At 48.9% G+C, this 20,291-nt stretch overlaps 1 protein-coding gene and 1 pseudogene across 2 annotated transcripts in view; one reads left to right on the top strand and one right to left on the bottom strand.

Annotated features, from left to right (window-relative positions):
- The window catches only part of xylt2 (xylosyltransferase II), a 551,366-nt gene that overhangs the window by 197,242 nt on the left and 333,833 nt on the right, over positions 1–20,291 (bottom strand). For both annotated transcript variants that reach the window (XM_085963201.1, XM_085963202.1), the window contains exon 6: positions 8,368–8,584. In XM_085963201.1, the coding sequence (XP_085819327.1) occupies positions 8,368–8,584 (217 nt within the window). The remainder of the gene's footprint in view (positions 1–8,367; positions 8,585–20,291) is intronic.
- Positions 1,691–6,765, top strand: LOC147102555 (uncharacterized; annotated as a pseudogene).

Here is a 20,291-nt window from a genome sequence, read left to right as displayed (position 1 = left end):
AGTTATAGTACTGGAGGGATGGGCTTCGATTGGAGAGTTATAGTACTGGGGGGATGGGTTTCGATTGGAGAGTTATAGTACTGGAGGGATGGGCTTCGATTGGAGAGTTATAGTACTGGGGGGATGGGCTTCGATTGGAGAGTTATAGTACTGGAGGGATGGGCTTCGATTGGAGAGTTATAGTACTGGGGGGATGGGCTTCGATTGGAGAGTTATAGTACTGGGGGGATGGGCTTCGATTGGAGAGTTATAGTCCTGGAGGGATGGGCTTCGATTGGAGAGTTATAGTACTGGGGGGATGGGCTTCGATTGGAGAGTAAAAGTACTGGGGGCTGGGCTTCGATTGGAGAGTTATAGTACTGGAGGGATGGGCTTCGATTGGAGAGTTATAGTACTGGAGGGATGGGCTTCGATTGGAGAGTTATAGTACTGGGGGGATGGGCTTCGATTGGAGAGTTATAGGACTGGGGGCTGGGCTTCGATTGGAGAGTTATCGTACTGGCGGGATGGGCTTCGATTGGAGAGTTATAGTTCTGGGGGGATGGGCTTCGATTGGAGAGTTATAGTACTGGAGGGATGGGCTTCGATTGGAGAGTTATAGTACTGGGGGGATGGGCTTCGATTGGAGAGTTATAGTACTGGGGGCTGGGCTTCGATTGGAGAGTTATAGTACTGGAGGGATGGGCTTCGATTGGAGAGTTATAGTACTGGGGGCTAGGCTTCGATTGGAGAGTTATAGTACTGGAGGGATGGGCCTCGATTGGAGAGTTATAGTACTGGAGGGATGGGCTTCGATTGGAGAGTTATAGTACTGGGGGGATTGGTTTCGATTGGAGAGGTATAGTACTGGGGGGATGGGCCTTGATTGGAGAGTTATAGTACTGGGGGGATGGGCTTCGATTGGAGAGTTATCGTCCTGGGGGAATGGGCTTCGATTGGAGAGTTATAGTACTGGGGGGATGGGCCTCGATTGGAGAGTTATAGTACTGGAGGGATGGGCCTCGATTGGAGAGTTATAGTACTGGAGGGATGGGCTTCGATTGGAGAGTTATAGTACTGGGGGGATGCGTTTCGATTGGAGAGTTATAGTGCTGGAGGGATGGGCTTCGATTGGAGAGTTATAGTACTGGGGGGATGGGCTTCGATTGGAGAGTTATAGTACTGGAGGGATGGGCTTCGATTGGAGAGTTATAGTACTGGGGGGATGGGCTTCGATTGGAGAGTTATAGTACTGGGGGGATGGGCTTCGATTGGAGAGTTATAGTACTGGAGGGATGGGCTTCGATTGGAGAGTTATAGTACTGGGGGGATGGGCTTCGATTGGAGAGTTATAGTACTGGGGGCTGGGCTTCGATTGGAGAGTTATAGTACTGGAGGGATGGGCTTCGATTGGAGAGTTATAGTACTGGAGGGATGGGCCTCGATTGGAGAGTTATAGTACTGGTGGGATTGGCTTCGATTGGAGAGTTATAGTACCGGAGGGATGGGCCTCGATTGGAGAGTTATAGTACTGGTGGGATGGGCTTCAATTGGAGAGTTATAGTACTGGCGGGATGGGCCTCGATTGGAGAGTTATAGTACTGGGTGGATGGGCCTCGATTGGAGAGTCATAGTACTGGGGGGATGGGCCTCGATTGGAGAGTTATAGTACTGGGGGGATGGGCTTCGATTGGAGAGTTATAGTACTGGAGGGATGGGCCTCGATTGGAGAGTTATAGTACTGGGGGCATGGGCTTCGATTGGAGAGTTATAGTACTGGAGGGATGGGCTTCGATTGGAGAGTTATAGTACTGGGGGGATGGGCCTCGATTGGAGAGTTATAGTTCTGGAGGGATGGGCTTCAATTGGAGAGTTATAGTACTGGAGGGATGGGCTTCGATTGGAGAGTTATAGTACTGGAGGGATGGGCTTCGATTGGAGAGTTATAGTACTGGAGGGATGGGCTTCAATTGGAGAGATATAGTACTGGGGGGATGGGCCTCCAGGGAGAGTTATAGTACTGGAGGGATGGGCCTCCAGGGAGAGTTAGGGTTTTGTATGGCCAAACCACATGTTTTTGTCTTCACCTTTTCTTCTGTTCTTATCTGCCCACTTTAAACTTTCTCCCTGCTAAATTATTCCAAAACTCTGTTGCCCTTTGGATGATAAAGATCCCGACTTCCCTTCTTATTCCCAACTGACCCATTTTGAGTTTGCGCCCCCTGAGATTTGAAACCTTCACCATCACAAACAACTTAAGTCAATTCTTTCATAATCTTGAAAGCTTCAATCAAGTCACCTCGAAATCTCTTCCTTTCCAGAAACAACACGGCCAACCTTATGAACCTTTCCTATTTAGTTAGAAATTAAATACATTTGCTCTCTTGGTGCATTGCAGGGGAAGAAGTGCCTCGCCTCAGCCTGTCCCACATGCACTGTCAATACCCCACTGCTAGCACTTTTTCCCTACTTTTCAAGCGTGTATGATTTACTGTCAAATGCCTGCCCATGTGTCACATTAGTGGAAGTTGATTAATTGCATCTATTCGGCTCTGATTTACTCGCAAAATCAAAACTCCTAACTACATAACTGCACTGGGTAGAGGTTTATCTACTTACACCTGTCTGAACCAAGACACAGGAACATTGTGGTGTTTCCACCGGGTGTCCCTTACACATTTAATGTATATAATTCACTTTAACCTAACTGTATGTACATTACTTACCTGTTTGGGCTGTTGCCCCTTTAACTTACCTTCGGGGGCCGTTGCCCCTTTAAGACGCGCCCCAGCGCGCTGCCGTTACGTCACGCATGACGTGACGTATGCGTGACGGCCGCTGGCACAGCCCGGCCTGCTGCGACTTCGGCCGCACCGGCCGGCAGACAGGAGCGACGCGACCCTCCGCGACAAGCGCCAGCGCGGCCTCCGGCTTCTGCTCCCGCGATCGTGACGTCGGCCTTAACGGCCAGCGCCGGCCCAGGTGAGCAGTCACGTGACAACCGAAGCGCGGGAAAATGCGACTGAGCGTGATGACGTCATCACGCTCTCCCGAGGGCCAGGGACTCAGTCCTCGTGGAGTCCCCGTCGGGGAAAGACCTACATCGCGGTGCTCCTGTACCAAGCTAGCTTACCTACTGTATTTCGTCAGTTTCCGTAAATAAACAACTTACTTATTGTTCGTCTGAAGTCGAACTCAATTATTTAGTAGGCATTCGTCCTCAGAGGTCAACACGAATACCTACAATTGGTGACCCCGAAACCGTGAACGTTTTTCATGGAAGAATCACGCAACCGGAGCCTCGTCTTCACAGAAGACGACTGACGAACAACCGACTCCGTGGACGGTTTTCACGGAGGAAGCACGCAGCCTGAACCCGGCGACCCCGTCTTTGCGAACGTATTCGCAAAGGAAGCGCAGTCCAGAGGCGATCCCGTTTTCTACGGACTAAAACACAGCCGGACCTGGATTTTTGTGAACGTTTTTCACAAAAGAAGCACGCCATGGCAGCACCAGCCGTTTCGCTGTCGCTGCCGCAATTCAGGGAGAAACAACCGCCCTCGTATTTTGTAAAGGTAGAAGCCCAGTTCACCGGGAACATCGACGCGGAGCAGACCACGCATTTGCTCACTGTCCCCGTAGTCGACTCTTCTACCGCCACGCGGGTCGTCCGCCTCTACATCCAACGCAACCGCAAGTATAAATCTCTCCAAGCGCGGGGTACATCACGTTCGGGCCCACAAGATCGGAGCGCGCCCGGCGGGGATACCACGAGGACTCACCCCCGCGAACCACGAGGACGCACTCCTCGCGAACCACGAGGACCCATCCCTCATGAAAAACGACGACTCGTTCCCCGTCGTCGACGCACTAGTCCGTCGGCCTGCTGGTTGTGTTACCTACCATACTTGGCGGCGAGTAAGAGAAGCGTGCCGCCTTTTCGGCAGTAGTTCCACTAAGTCAACAGCAACAACAAGCAGCGTTGCCGCCTTCCCGGCAGTTTCCCCCCCACCGACACCAGCGACGACCCGGTCCGTCCCACCCTTTCTCTGGTCCAGCAGCACAAGGGTCCAGAAGCGATCCCCCTCCATAGAGCACGTGCTAGAAACAGGTTTTATGCTACAGAAGGTCGAAAGCCTGCACTCTGATTTTAACAAGTACTGGATTCCGCGCGTATAATTTGCGAACCAGACGGCTCAAGCTCGGACAGAGGGGTGAATCCGGGATGATGGGGCTCTAAGACTACAACCTTTAGGTCCTTTCTCTCGGTGGACGACATGTTCCAGAATTCTCCACCCATGGAGATGGACAAACGGCTTGACCGAAGAAACCGATTCCTCTGCTAAATAACTGCGCCAGAAGAAACCTTTGTTGGTAGTGGAACAGAGGATTGCCAGGGCCAGACCAGTCAGCCCAGTTCACATGTTGGCTGGCTTTAACGACCTGACAAGCACTGAACGAATAGCCTTCCTACAGGACAAACTACAGGTGATCGGAAAATATTACATGTCTTTGAAGTCTGAAGTGGCATCCATAGACAGGAGGAGGAATCGGTTAAATAAGGAGAGAGAAGTTACATCTGCAGCTCCAGGCACATCCTCTGCATCGTCAGGACCTGGAATGAGTCCTCCTTCCTCCAGCTTGGATTCTCGGGCAGGCTATTCAGCTGCCCCGCACGCTCTCGCAATGCCTGGACGATTGTGATGCAAAGCTGTGTTTACTGGCTTTAAACAAGGCATTCGAAACCAAAGAGGGCACACTGCTCTCCTGAAGATTGAGGGGGTTTATTGTCGCGATGAAACGGAATTTTACCTGGGCACGAGATGTGCCTACGTCTACAAAGCAAAGAACAACACTGTCACTCCTGGTGGTAAACCACACAAGACTCGTGCTCATTGAAACAGTGGCATGGTCCGTGCCAAGTTCAGCAGTAACCTGCCCGCCAGGGCTAGTGGGCACAGGATTCGTGCGAAGCTGTACCCATCAAGGATTTGCAGCAAAGCTGTACGTCGATTGACAATAAATAGCAAATGTTTCCCAGTCCACCTGGTTAACTTCCGGCTCCGTTCGCACTGCAAGGCACGGAGTTGAATGTAATTCGGAGATGAGACATCACTGACAACTTCTGTCCGCCCTACTATATGAAATGACACTTCGTGGAAGCCTCTCAGTGATTTAATGAAATGAATGTGACCGTTTTCTTCGGAAGACTCACACGGAACAATAATGGCCCAAGCGAACAACTACGTAGCAGTCTCGCTCAGTGAAACCTTCAGGTTGGCTTGTTTGGGGAATATTGGAATGTATCCACAGCTCAGTCTCCTTACACCAGCGCTACAGCCAACGAGACTCACAAACCATCCTTTTTAGGATCTGCCTTTGACATGCGTGTGATTGATAACCCAATCCTCAATGGACAAGTAGAGCAAGAGTCAGAACTGGAGCTCAAGATGCACACCCCCTTGCTCAATCGTTTCCTCAATGCCGCTATCTCACCAGCTATTTAGCTCGAACGCTTTGGCAGGGGCAATCGAGGGGTAAAAATGTTGCGTCACCGTTTGGACTGTAGCTCTTCCAATTGCCTGCCTAATGCGGACCTCGATTTGGTCACTCCCGTCAGTGAAGAGGACTTAAGAAAATGAGGCTCAAAACAGGCCCAGTGAACCTTTTAGTCCTACCATCATCCTAAAAGCTCCTCACAGTTTCGCAGCATCAGAATTTCAAAACTTAAGGGACAATCCTTGTTATTTCCAGTCAAGCACCCAAAGAAACGGGTAAACAACAACTCGGACATTCTTTGACGAGTTACAACTCCCTGTTTCTGCACTCTCTGTTGTGTTACTGTCGTAACACTACGGCATGCACCGTTCCGTGCGTTCCAGTCTCCTGCAGATTTCGTCAGATTGGGGCCTTTGTGTTTTTCTTTTTCCGCTAACGTCGACAAGGCCATAATCCGCGCCTGCCCAGCTGGCAGGCCACCACGAGTTGGCCAACATGTTTTGACATCGCCCGCCTGACCATCTGCCGCCCATCGTTGTTACGGCACACCAGGTACGACCGTCCACCTCTACGACACGGCCTGCTGTTTTGCCCAGGCGCCCCTTCGAACCACGGGCTGCAGAGGTCGCACGGCTTCACGGTCCTTCGCTGGATGGACACGTTTTATTCGCCTCGACGCGCGTAAGGATCCGTTTATGACCAGCATCTTAAGACCTCGCCCGCCAAGTCGAGACAGCACGCCCGCCGAGGCCATCAGCTCGGCGGACCATCTCATCTTTGGACTTTTGTTAAAGCGAATTCTGGGGGGGCGCATGTGGCGTTTCCACCGGGTGTCCCTTACACATTTAATGTATATAATTCACTTTAACCTAACTGTATGTACATTACTTACCTGTTTGGGCTGTTGCCCCTTTAACTTACCTTCGGGGGCCGTTGCCCCTTTAAGACGCGCCCCAACGCGCTGACGTCACGTCACGCATGACGTGACGTATGCGTGACGGCCGCTGGCACAGCCCGGCCTACCGCGACTTCGGCCGCACCGGCCGGCAGACAGGAGCGACGCGACCCTCCGCGACAAGCGCCAGCGCGGCCTCCAGCTTCTGCTCCCGCGATCGCGACTTCGGCATTAACGGCCAGCGCCGGCCCAGGTGAGCAGTCACGTGACAACCGAAGCGCGGGAAAACGCGACTGAGCGTGATGACGTCATCACGCTCTCCCGAGGACCAGGGACTCAGTCCCCGTCGGGGAAAGACCTACATCGCGGTGCTCCTGTATCAAGCTAGCTTACCTACTGTATTTCGTCAGTTTCCGTAAATAAACAACTTACTTATTGTTCGTCTGAAGTCGAACTCAATTATTTAGTGGGCATTCGTCCTCAGAGGTCAACACGAATACCTACAACATGATAAAAACAAAGTGCCCAGCAGCACATACTGGCCAGAAGGTCACAGATTCAATCACAAGTCTGTGCCGAGCTGGTTAATCTCAGCTGGGGCGGGACTAGGGCAGTACAATTGGCCTCAAACTCCCAGGGTTAGAGAGGGGACAACATATAAAAGCAGCCAGGGTTCCTGCCCCTGACTACTGTCCAGGGCTCCCCTGCTGGAACGTGTGCATTTGCAGATCTCTGGTGAGTACAGAGTCAGGCGTCACTATGATGCCCTCCATGGTTCATTAGCCTACCAACTCTCATCGTCTAGGCTCACACACACAAAGAATGGGAACTTGGGTGAAGTACCAAAGGGCGTTCATCACCCATGGAACTGTACCCCAACAACAGCCAGCATCTTTAGGAGGGGAGGGGAGGCAATTATGGAAAGCCAGTTCTTATGGTACATTCTTATACAAAAGCAAAATACTGCGGATGCTGGAAATCAGTAATTAAAAACAGAAAATGCTGGAAATACTCAGCAGGTCGGGCAGCATCGTGGAGAGAGAAACAAGAGTTAACGTTTCAGGTCGATGACACTTCGTCAGAACTCGAAAAAGTTAGAGATGTAACAGGTTTTAACCAGGTGCAGGGGCAGGGAAAGGGGGGGGCGGAGGGGGAGGAAAGAACAAAACGGATGGTCTGTGATAGGATAGAAGGCAGGAGTGGTTAAAAGATAAAAAGGATGATGATATAAGGCAAAAGGAGATGGTACCTGCCCTGGGAGTGATTGATGAGACAGTGTAGAGGGAGCTTTACTCTGTATCTAACCTGTGCTGTACCTGCCCTGGGAGTGTTTGATGGGACAGTGTAGAGGGAGCTTTACTCTGTATCTAACCCATGCTGTACCTGCCCTGGGAGTGTTTGATGGGACAGTGTAGAGGGAGCTTTTCTCTGTATCTAACCCGTGCTGTACCTGCCCTGGGAGTGTTTGATGGGACAGTGTAGAGGGAGCTTTACTCTGTATCTAACCTGTGCTGTACCTGCCCTGGGATTGTTTGATGGGACAGTGTAGAGGGAGCTTTTCTCTGTATCTAACCCGTGCTGTACCTGCCCTGGGATTGTTTGATGGGACAGTGTAGAGGGAGCTTTACTCTGTATCTAACCCACGCTGTACCTGCCCTGGGAGTGATTGATGAGACAGTGTAGAGGGAGCTTTACTCTGTATCTAACCCACGCTGTACCTGCCCTGGGAGTGATTGATGAGACAGTGTAGAGGGAGCTTTACTCTGTATCTAACCCGTGCTGTCCCTGCCCTGAGAGTGTTTGATGGGACAGTGTAGAGGGAGCTTTACTCTGTATCTAACCCACGCTGTCCCTGCCCTGAGAGTGTTTGATGCTGACACTGGGTGCCTGAAATGGAAAGTGTCCCATTCCCCAGCACTAATAGCCCCCATTTTGATGGGCACAGAACAGACTGTATTTGCCAAGAATAGGTGTGTGCAGCAGCCAGCTCTCACCTCAGCTGGAAGCAGTGTATACCAGTAGAACTGCTTCAGCTGACTGACCAGCTCATCCTGTGTGAGTACCACATAATCAACAAACTTGTGTGTCAGAGCGAACCAGTCAGAACCGCCGTCCACCACAATGCCTTCTGGGATCTGCCTGTCTCCGAGGCGCCACATGTGGTTGTCACATTCGTGGAAGAGTCGATCCAACCCCTGCTTCTTAATGAACCTGTAAATAACAGGGAGTACAACTGAATTAATGAAGAAAGGAAGATCTTGCATTTCTATAGCACCTTTCTCAACCTTAGGACATGCCAAAGCGCTTTACAGCCAATGAAGTACTTTTCTGAAGTGAAGTCACTGTTGTAATGTGGGAAACGCGGCAGCCAATTTGCGCACAGCAAGATCCCACAAACAGCAATGAGATAAATGATCAGATCATCAGTTTTGGAGATGCAGGTTGAGGGATAAATATTGGCCAGAACATTGGGGAGAATGCCACGGCTCTTCTTCAAATAGTGCCATGGGATCTCTTACATCCACCTGAGGAGGCAGACTTGGTGTAATGTCTCAGCCGAAAGATAACGCATTCAACATTGCAGCACTCCCTCAGTACTGCACTGAAGCGTCAGCCTGGATTATGTGCTCAAATCTCTTGATGGAGAACTTTGAACCAACAGCCTTCTGACCCTGAGGCGAGAGTTTAATTGTTTTTTACAGAAATGCATCTTCTGTATTAGACAGAAGTCTGAACAAATCACTGACAAAAGCTCCCTTCCAGTTCAGCAGGGAAATGAACTACACAATGCTGTCATACAGACCAGGGAGGCCCCAGGTTTATTCCCTCAACCCTGCTGACTGTGCTCACCCAACATTCCTGTTCCTGGTTGCCCTGCAGTGTGAAAAGGGTGTGTTTGTGGAAAGGGCAGGATCTGGTCTGACTGATCCCCACTGACACTCGCTGTCCGGGCTATCAAGTGATGAACAGCTACTGAGGTCACATGACACAAGACAGTCAGCATGAGATAATACCAAAGTAGCTTATCATTCCCATCGCAGCCCATCCCTCTAGAACACTAACCCTCCCATCACAGCCCATCCCGCTAGAACACTAACTCTCCAATCACAGCCCATCCCTCTAGAACACTAACCCTCCCATCACAGCCCATCCCTCTAGAACACTAACCCTCCCATCACAGCCCATCCCGCTAGAACACTAACTCTCCCATCACAGCCCCTCCCGCTAGAACACTAACTCTCCAATCACAGCACATCCCGCTAGAACACTAACTCTCCCATCACAGCACATTCCTCTAGTACCCTAACTCTCCCATCACAGCCCATCCCTCGAGTACCCTAACTCTCCCATCACAGCCCATCCCTCGAGTACCCTAACTCTCCCATCACAGCCCATCCCTCTAGAACACTAACCCTCCCATCACAGCCCATCCCGCTACAACACTAACTCTCCCATCACAGCCCCTCCCGCTAGAACACTAACTCTCCAATCACAGCCCATCCCTCTAGAACACTAACCCACCCATCACAGCCCATCCCGCTAGAACACTAACTCTCCCATCACAGCCCATTCCTCTAGAACACTAACCCACCCATCACAGCCCATCCCTCTAGAACACTAACCCTCCCATCACAGCCCATCCCGCTAGAACACTAACTCTCCCATCACAGCCCCTCCCGCTAGAACACTAACTCTCCAATCACAGCCCATCCCTCTAGAACACTAACCCTCCCATCACAGCCCATCCCGCTAGAACACTAACTCTCCCATCACAGCCCATTCCTCTAGTACCCTAACTCTCCCATCACAGCCCATCCCTCGAGTACCCTAACTCTCCCATCACAGCCCCTCCCTCTAGAACACTAACTCTCCCATCACAGCCCATCCCTCTAGAACACTAACCCTCCCATCACAGCCCATCCCTCTAGAACACTAACCCTCCCATCACAGCCCCTCCCTCTAGAACACTAACCCTCCCATCACAGCCCCTCCCTCTAGAACACTAACCCTCCCATCGCAGCCCCTCCCTCTAGAACACTAACCCTCCCATCACAGCCCATCCCTCTAGAACACTAACCCTCCCATCACAGCCCATCCCTCTAGAACACTAACTCTCCCATCGCAGCCCCTCCCTCTAGAACACTAACCCTCCCATCACAGCCCATCCCTCTAGAACACTAACTCTCCCATCACAGCCCCTCCCTCTAGAACACTAACCCTCCCATCACAGCCCATCCCTCTAGAACACTAACTCTCCCATCACAGCCCCTCCCTCTAGAACACTAACTCTCCCATCGCAGCCCCTCCCTCTAGAACACTAACCCTCCCATCACAGCCCCCCCTCTAGAACACTACCTCTCCCATCACAACCCCTCCCTCTAGAACACTAACCCTCCCATCACAGCCCCTCCCTCTAGAACACTAACTCTCCCATCACAGCCCCTCCCTCTAGAACACTAACTCTCCCATCACAGCCCCCCCTCTAGAACACTAACCCTCCCATCGCAGCCCATCCCTCTAGAACACTAACCCTCCCATCACAGCCCCTCCCTCTAGAACACTAACCCTCCCATCACAGCCCCTCCCTCTAGAACACTAACTCTCCCATCACAGCCCCTCCCTCTAGAACACTAACTCTCCCATCACAGCCCCTCCCTCTAGAACACTAACTCTCCCATCACAGCCCCTCCCTCTAGAACACTAACCCTCCCATCACAGCCCATCCCTCTAGAACACTAACTCTCCCATCACAGCCCCTCCCTCTAGAACACTAACTCTCCCATCACAGCCCCTCCCTCTAGAACACTAACTCTCCCATCACAGCCCCTCCCTCTAGAACACTAACTCTCCCATCACAGCCCCTCCCTCTAGAACACTAACTCTCCCATCACAGCCCCTCCCTCTAGAACACTAACTCTCCCATCGCAGCCCCTCCCTCTGGAACACTAACTCTCCCATCACAGCCCCTTCCTCTAGAACACTAACTCTCCCATCACAGCCCCTCCCTCTAGAACACTAACTCTCCCATCGCAGCCCCTCCCTCTAGAACACTAACTCTCCCATCACAGCCCCTTCCTCTAGAACACTAACTCTCCCATCACAGCCCATCCCTCTAGTACCCTAACTCTCCCATCCCTCTAGTACCCTAACTCTCCCATCACTCTAGTACTCTAACTCTCCCATCCCTCTAGTACCCTAACCCTCCCATCACAACCCAATGCTCGAGTACCCTAACTCTCCTATTGAAGCCCATCCCTCTAGTACCCTAACTCTCCCATCCCTTTAGTACCCTAACCCTCCCATCACAAGCCAATACTCGAGTAGCCTAACTCTCCCATTACAGCCATCCCTCTCATACCTGAACAGTCCCATCACAGCCCAACGCTCTAGTATCCGAAAGCTCCCATCGAAGCCAGCTCCCTTTGTACCATAACATCCAACAATATCTTGAACGACCACAATCTTTTGGCCTCCAGTAGCATGCTGGGCCAATTATTCCATTTAACACATTTTAAGTAAAGTTGTCCCGAAAATATTTTAAATTTAATTTTCACCAATTTAGCTTTATGCATCTGATCCTAACTGACTTTGAAGTAATGCTCTGTCTTTCCCTGATCTAAGCTACTCAATATTTTAGATTCTTCTTCTCTTCTTAGGCAGTCCCTCGGAACCGAGGATGACTTGCTTCCACATTAAAAATGAGTTCTCAGGTGACTGATGAGTCCATTGTGGGACCTACAGTCTCTGTCACAGGTGGGGCAGATGGTGGTTGAAGGGGCGGGTTGGTGGGGTGCTTGGGTTGATGTGCGCTCCTTCCGCTGTTTGCGCTTGGCTTCCGCTTGCTCCCGGCGAAGAGGCTCGAGGTGTTCGGCGCCTTCCCGGATGCTTCTCCACTTTGTGCGGTCTTGGGCCAGGGATTCCCAGGTGTCGGTGGGGATGTTACACTTTTTCAAGGAGGCTTTGAGGGTGTCCTTGAAGCGTTTCCTCTGCCCACCTGGGGCTCTCTTGCCGTGCCGGAGCTCCGAGTAGAGCGCTTGTTTTGGGAGTCTCGTATCGGGTATGCGGACGATGTGGCCCGTCCATCAGAGCTGATCGAGCGTGGTCAAAGCTTCGATGCTGGGGATGTTGGCCTGAGCAAGAACACGGATGTTGGTGCACCTATCCTGCCAATGGGTTTGCAGGATCTTGCGGAGGCAGCGTTGGTGGTACCTCTCCAGTGCTTTGAGGTGCCTGCTGTACATGGTCCATGTCTCTGAGGCATACAGCAGGGCGGGTATCACTGCTGCTCTGTAGACCATGAGCTTAGTGCTGGGTTTGAGGTCCTGGTCTTCCAACACTCTCTTCCTCAGGCGACCGAAGGCTGCACTGGTACACTGAAGGCAGTGTTGGACTTCGTCATCGATGACTGCCCTTGTTGACAGTAGGCTCCCGACGTATGGAAAGTGGTCCACGTTGTCCAAGGCCTTGTCGTGAATTTTGATAATCGGGAATTTAGATTCCTTGCCGTAGTTGTCCCCACTATTAGCAGGCTGTACAGCTTGTATTTCTCTAATCTTTCGCCATAACACATCCCCTGTACACGGGGGATCAGTGCTTCTCCTGTTTGCTCACACCGTCCAGTGTGTCTGTATTTTCTTTGTATTGTGGTGAGCCGTCCCAGAGTTCTAGGTGAGGTCTGATCAGTACATTCTGCTGTCTGATAATGACAGTGTTTAGTACGTAACGCCCTGATCAACCCCTCATCTCCAGAATCCCCTCTACCTCTGATATCTTTAAGCTTATCCGAGTTCCTCCCTTCTTCTTCACTGTGGGATTTGTATATTATTGTTTGATTCCCAATTTAATTGATCTTTTCTTCCAGTCTGGAGGCTCTTTACTTAGTTTACACTTGGGTCTATTTTCCTTTTGTTTATACTTATCCTCCATAGTGAACATCGTGTTCCTCAACAGAGCAAGGCTTCTATCATTTTTATTACACTTTGTACATTTTCCTTCCTGCACATTGAGTAGAAGAGACTGCTGTATTTTAGCAGCGTCATCCAGACTCATGGATAAGATTTGCCTCGAATTTGCTGGGATAATAACGGCTTGTTTAATGGCGCTTGCCGTTATTAGTGTGTAAATAACCCAGCAATTTGTGGTGGGGAAGCGATACGCCATGAGCTGCAAATCGCCACACATTGCTGGACGATTTGTGCCACTCCGCCACTAGCCTCGCGAAAACAGGATCTCGCCTCAACCTCCTCGGGAGTTTCAAGAAATTGCTGCATTTATGCTGTTAAAACAAATTAAACTCGCTGGAGGAAGTTAGGGCTGGTATTTCACAATGTAAGAATCCCTTTCATGAGATTTATGTTCTTGCAATGCCACTCAACATCTCCAGCCCAGAAAGGGGACCACTAAAACTGTGGAGTCTCATGCCTGCAGGTCGTATATTGTTCTTCGAGGTTTTTAAAATTAAAATTTTTATTTAAAATGTTTTTTTCTTACTTTTCCTCTGTCTCTTTTTTCTCTCTCTCTCTTAATCCAATTTTTCTTTTTCTTTCGACACCTGATTTGACTCTAATTCACCCTATTTCCTTCTCCATCCTTCTTCTGTTTCTTTCTCTGTGCTTAAATCTCATTAGTTATGGAGACAGATTGTTGGTCCCGCCGTTCGCTAAGGTCCCAGATGCCCCGTTAATGCACCGTTATCAGCTCGCACTTCCAGCAATTTATGCCGCAAAATTTTTTTGAGCTGCAGGGCGAGTGAAAATGTCTAACATGACGCACTCCAGCAAATTCTGGGCCAATGTAACAGAGCACTCTGAGTGAACACTGCTCACCAGGGCAGCTGGAAGGAAGCTCCCCAGTCAGTGACTGCACGCTGGTCAAAGCTAGAGGGGTTCATTATCTGAAAGGTCCTGCCTGCCTTCCAAGAGGGCAGAATGTGGAGATAAGCAGCCCCCAGGAGAATAAACAGGCTGGGAGCTGGGAACAGGGTCGATGAAACCAGAACACAAGGAAGATACTGTGCAGATTCATTATTGATTGGTTTTGAAGCTACAGCCTTTAACAAGTATCAGAGGCACCGTATCACTTTCATCTTGGAAATCTGACAGCATCAGTGAGATTTATCTGTGTTTTGCTGTCTGTTTCTGGGGTAAGCTGGCAGAACTAACTGTGATTTTTTTTTTTGCCTAGTTTATGCCCCCAGTCCCCTCCTGACATCACAGACTCCTGCTGGGGTACAGTTTCAGGGATGTCGGTCACCTTCTGGTACCACACCATTTGGTCACCCTTCATGTGTGAACCTTGGCAATGAGAGTTGGTGGGCTATTTGACCATGGGGGTATCACTGCCCAGCTCAATCCTGTTCTCACCCAGCATCCATGCACAAACACTTTATAGTAGGTAGCTATTAGGAATGCGTGCCCTGCTTGACTTTCCTCTCGCTAGCCCAAGGTGCATACTGTATATCAATTGCAGCAGCCCTCCCACTCGCCCAGTTGAAATCAGCTGCCTCAGATTAGGCCAGCAATTGACCTCTGCACACTTATGTAGGTGGTCGAGTGATGGTAAACCCATCAAACCCAAATACTCCTGTTGCACATGTGGACATGAGACGAGGACAGAATTGGGCTCAGGTGTGGTGACCTTTTCAGTCAAATAGCCTGTTGCGATTCACTGTCCAGACCCACTTGGGAACATCAGCTACTTAGGTAAGTGTCTTCAGGCACCTGCTGAACTGTACCGCAGTAAAAATCTGTGCCCTTGGGAGAGCAAGGGAGAAAACTTGGATACGCCATGTTATGTTCATAAATAAATAGACGTTTTCATTATGAACAGCTAGCTTGAGCTAGTCATTTATTCAGCCATGTGGACTAGTGTACAGGCATCCATCTTGACTACTGCCTTGTGGGTAGCCCCTTACTAAGCATACAGCTCCACCTAGTGTACCATTCTAGAATGACATGTTACTGATCATTACATCCCCCCTTCCTTAGAGGTTAAACAAAATCAATATCAATCAATCATAACGACATAAACATCTTCACAACAGTCAACACATTTTCAAAGCTTTACTTTATGAACTCTAAGCTTTTCATTCTTTTATTATAGTTTTCTTTGCACTCAAAGATTAAGTCTATCAGGCCTTTTTACTTCACGTGTGGATCTTCTCAGCACAGGTAAGTCTGATGTGTTTTCATGAGAGCCTGTATGTGTGTTTGTGTTAGATTGTTCTGGTGGTGAGTGACAAGATTCAGTTGCGGCATTGTCATCGATTTGCTCTTGGATAATTTCTTGTGTTTTCAGGAGGGAACGACGGTTCCTCCTGAGAATCTGTCCTTCCTCAGTTCTAACAGTGTATGACCTTGACGTAGAGCCTGTGGAATGACTATTCTGTTCTGTTTTAGTAATAGTCCACTTGCGACACTTAACTCGGACCTGATGTGATAGTACTTTGGACAGAAACTTTTTGGCCAACCATGATGAATGTTCTCTATTACTGTTTGTAACACTGTATCTTTTACTGTTTCTTCTGCTATTTGCTTTGATTTTGTGTCTGACACGGGCAGCGCAGCAGTGACCATACTCACATGAACATCCACGTCTTCCTCAGTAGAGCTCACTTGACTCATTGTGGGTGCTTGGGATAGTGCATCTGCTAACACTATGTGTTTGCCTGGTGTGTATATCAGTTCAAAGTCATATCTTTGCAGCTTCATCATGAGTCGTTGAATCCTTGGAGACATCTCATTCAGATTTTTTTTATGATGGCAACCAGTGGGCAGTGGTCTGTCTCAACTGTGAAGGTGGGAAGTCCATATATGTAGCCATGGAACTTTTCTAGTCCAACTACCAAGCCTAGACATTCCTTTTCAATCTGGGCGTATCGACACTCAGAGTCAGTCATAGACCTGGAGGCATAGGCAACAAGCTTCCAATCTTCACCCTCTGCTTGTAGCAAGACCGCGCCTAGGCCATCTTTTGATGCATCTTTGATTCTCTTTGTTGGGTCAAAGAAGGTGAGTACAGGTGTGGTTGTCAGCACTGTTTTGAGGTTCATCCACTCTTGTTCATGTCTTTCTGTCCATGCAAACTCATTTATTTTATGTAGCAGGTCTCGCAGACAGGCTGTCTTGGCTGACAAGTTAGGAATGAACTTTCCAATTAAGTTTATCATCCCCATGATGCGTAGCACTCCTTTTTTGTCAGTGGGTCGGGGCATTTTGAGTATGGCATTTACTTTTTCCATATCTGGCTCTATTCCTTTACCAGATAGATTATCTCCTAGGAAAGTGACTTCCTGGACGCCAAACTGACACTTGGCTTTGTTGAGCTTCAGTCCATTCCGGCGTATCCTCTGTAGCACTTTAGTCAGTCTCTCATTGTGTTCTTTCAGTGTGGAGCCCCAGATGATGATGTCATCAACATAGACCCGAACTCCTTCCAGACCTTCAATTATGTGTTCCATCGCTCTATGAAAGATTTCAGATGCAGATATTATCCCGAAAGGCATTCTGAGGAAACAATACCTACCAAATGGTGTGTTGAAGGTACAGTATTTGGTGCTCTCTTCATCCAGTTTTAGTTGCCAAAATCCTTGTGAGGCATCGAGCTTTGTGAAGTATCTGGCACCTGACATTTCACTGGTGATTTCTTCTCGCTTGGGAATCTGGTAGTGTTCACATTTTATGTTTGTATTTAAGTCCTTTGGATCCATGCATACTCTTAGATCATTGTTCCTTTTCTTTACACATACCATGGAGTTAACCCAGTCTGTTGGCTCTTCGACTTTCCTGATGACTCCGAGTGTGGTCATTCTTTCCAGTTCTTTCTTGAGCCAGTCACGCAGGGGTGCTGGAACTCTCCGTGGAGCATGTACCACTGGTTGAGCATCCTCCTTTAGCTGGATCTTGTAAGTGAATGGTAGAACTCCAAATCCTTTGAACACATCCTGGAAATTACTCACTACAGAAACCACTGAGTCATCTGGTCTGCTTATGGCACAGTTTATACGGTAGACTCTCCTGACCAGTTCTAAGCCCTCACAAGCTTTGTCACCTAGTAGTGAATCAAGTCCTTCAGCCACAACAGAAAACATGAGATGATGCACTTTGTCTTTGACTGTCACTTTAAGTCTGCATACACCTAAGCTATCTATTTTCTGTCCATTATAGTTCTTCAGTAGTACTGACTTTTTCTGTATTTTGGGCTTTTCTTTCATATTTTTAATGTCACTCATACTGATTAAGTTTGCTTTTGCCCCAGTGTCTAGTTTCAATGTAACTAATGCTCCATTTACCTGCAGTGGCATCATCCATTTGTCCACTTTTACTGCATTAACTTTATGTTCAGCATTGTCCATTCCTGAGGGCTGCACATTTTCTGTATCCTTTTCGATATTGTCACATGACACCATTCCTACAAAAAATGTCTCACTTAAATCAGTGTCCTCAATCACATTGACTTGTTGCCCTTTCTTTGTTTTTACTTTTGAAAAGCATTGTTTGGCAAAGTGATTCTTTCCATTACATTTTGTGCACATTTTTCCAAACGCTGGGCATTGTCTTGACTGGTGCTGGTAACCACAGCGTTTACAATTAAAAGTTCCATCCTCCGATTGCTTTTCATTTCTGTTCTGCCCACATTTCTTCCCCTTGTAGGACACAGCACCGACAGCAGCACTGTCCATTATTACAGTCGCATTATTATTAATTTCACTGAAAGTCTTCGCGTGCTTCTGAGCTAGCTCACTGGCATGGCATATTTTCACAGCATCCTCCAATGTTAGTTCGGTTTCTCTCAACAAACGTTCCCTGACTTTTTTATCATGAATACCAAACACAATCTGGTCACGAATCATGGATGATTTCAGTTCAGAGAAATTACACGTCTGTGCTTTCAGTTTCAGATTGGTCACAAAGCTATCAAAAGTCTCATTTTGCTGCTGTGTCCGTGAACAGAACACGTACCTCTCATAGGTCTCGTTCTTTTTGGGAGAACAATGTGTATCAAGCTTCTTTAGCACATCGTCCATTTTTTCTCTGTCCTCCTCTTGATCAAATACAAACGTATTAAATACCTCTATCGCCTGCGGGCCTGCAACCGTGAGCAGCAACGCTATTTTCCTTGTGTCTGGCATCGTACCGAACCCGATGGCAGCAATGTAGAGTTCGAATTGTTGTTTGAAAGTCTGCCAATTGCAGTCAACATTCCCCGTGAGTTTCAAACCCTCCGGTGGCTTCAAATTCTCCATGTCGCGTTTCACAATATTCAGCAGATATTACCAATCCTGGTACCATGTTATGTTCATAAATAAATAGACGTTTTCATTATGAACAGCTAGCTTGAGCTAGTCATTTATTCAGCCATGTGGACTAGTGTACAGGCATCCATCTTGACTACTGCCTTGTGGGTAGCCCCTTACTAAACATACAGCTCCACCTAGTGTACCATTCTAGAATGACATGTTACTGATCATTACACGCCAGGGTTTGGAACACCACTCTGCTGCCCTCCTCCCAGTGCAGCAATCCAGTCAAATAATCTCATTGCAGCACCGCAGTAACTGTGGCTCCTTTATGTAGTGTTACAAAGCAGCGCGCATTAAAACGGTGACACAGACAGTAATACATGAATCCCCTTAACGATTTCCTTCACGTCTCTTGCTCCAGTTACCAAACGCACAGTGACAAACAGCAGTCAGCTCCACTGTCTCTGGGGTGTTGGGAGCGCTCTGCAGGGATGCCGCCGCTCTGAAGCAAACAGCACCTGACAGCTCCTAGTTTTCACTGTGTCAAGAAGCATTTTCAGCCCGCTACGTCGCCTGTTGGCTTTTCAGAATGAGTTGCATAAAGCGGCAAGGCCTCATAACTCGCCAGAGCGCACTGTATAGTGAACGTGAAAGGAAAGGTCATTCTCATTTCTGCTTCATGCATTTCTTCTCCTGATCCTCTCCGCTCCCAATTTTCTTCTCTAACCTTTTTCTCCTTAAGATGGTGGCTTGTGGTTTTGGGATGTGAATGCAGTATTTACTGACCTGAGGGCATTAAGAGCCAATCACATAGCGTGGGACTGGAGTCATGTGTTGGACAGACCGGGTAAGGTAAGACCGGAACAGCAGGCTCCCTTTCCTGAAGGGCATCAATGAATCAATTGGATTTTTACAATCAAATAAAAGTACCAGATTTATTGAATTCAATTTTACAACTGGCTATGGTGGGATTTCGGTGACCAGCCCAGTGCCATAACCACGAGGCTGCTTGTACACTTCTACAAACACCAGCAGCCCTCCCCAAATTAAACATTCTAGACGAGCGTTCAGTCTATTCAGTCTTGGGGGGTCCAAACCCAATCTTCTCCTCACGCAACGTCCATATTTTGCAGTGTTTCAGTGAGTAAGATCAGGATTAGTATTGATTGATTCGTCCCCTCACTAACCCAGGTATGCGAAGCCAGTTATATTGCCCCCACCAGTGACCCAATGGCTCAGTGAGTAAATGCATTGCCTGGTGTGGCCTGGGGCACAGAGCAGCAAAGTTCCAGACTCCATCACTTGGTCTGTTAGTAGATGTCCAACACTAACTCATTTCCCTGTATCATCTCAGTTAGAACAGGTCGTAAAGTCGGTAAATTCCACTACTGCTATTAAATATTGGCAACCTCACAGTACCAGGGCTTTCAAACTGTCTCTCAGGTTCTCACAGAGTGATTCCTGACCTCGGACACGGCAACTCTCGACCTCAGACGCTGCAACTCCCGACCTCAGACACTGCAACTCCCGACCTCAGACACTGCAACTCCCGACCTCAGACACGGCAACTCTCGACCTCAGACACTGCAACACTCGACCTCAGACACTGCAACACTCGACCTCAGACACTGCAACTCTCGACCTCAGACGCTGCAGCTCCTGACCTCAGACACTGCA

This window comes from Somniosus microcephalus, chromosome 21, assembly GCF_052327205.1.
Source record: "Somniosus microcephalus isolate GS21.2 chromosome 21, FLI_Smic_1.0, whole genome shotgun sequence".
In the NCBI taxonomy this organism is placed as follows: Eukaryota; Metazoa; Chordata; class Chondrichthyes; order Squaliformes; family Somniosidae; genus Somniosus; species Somniosus microcephalus.
This window is presented reverse-complemented; position numbering and strand designations above follow the sequence as displayed.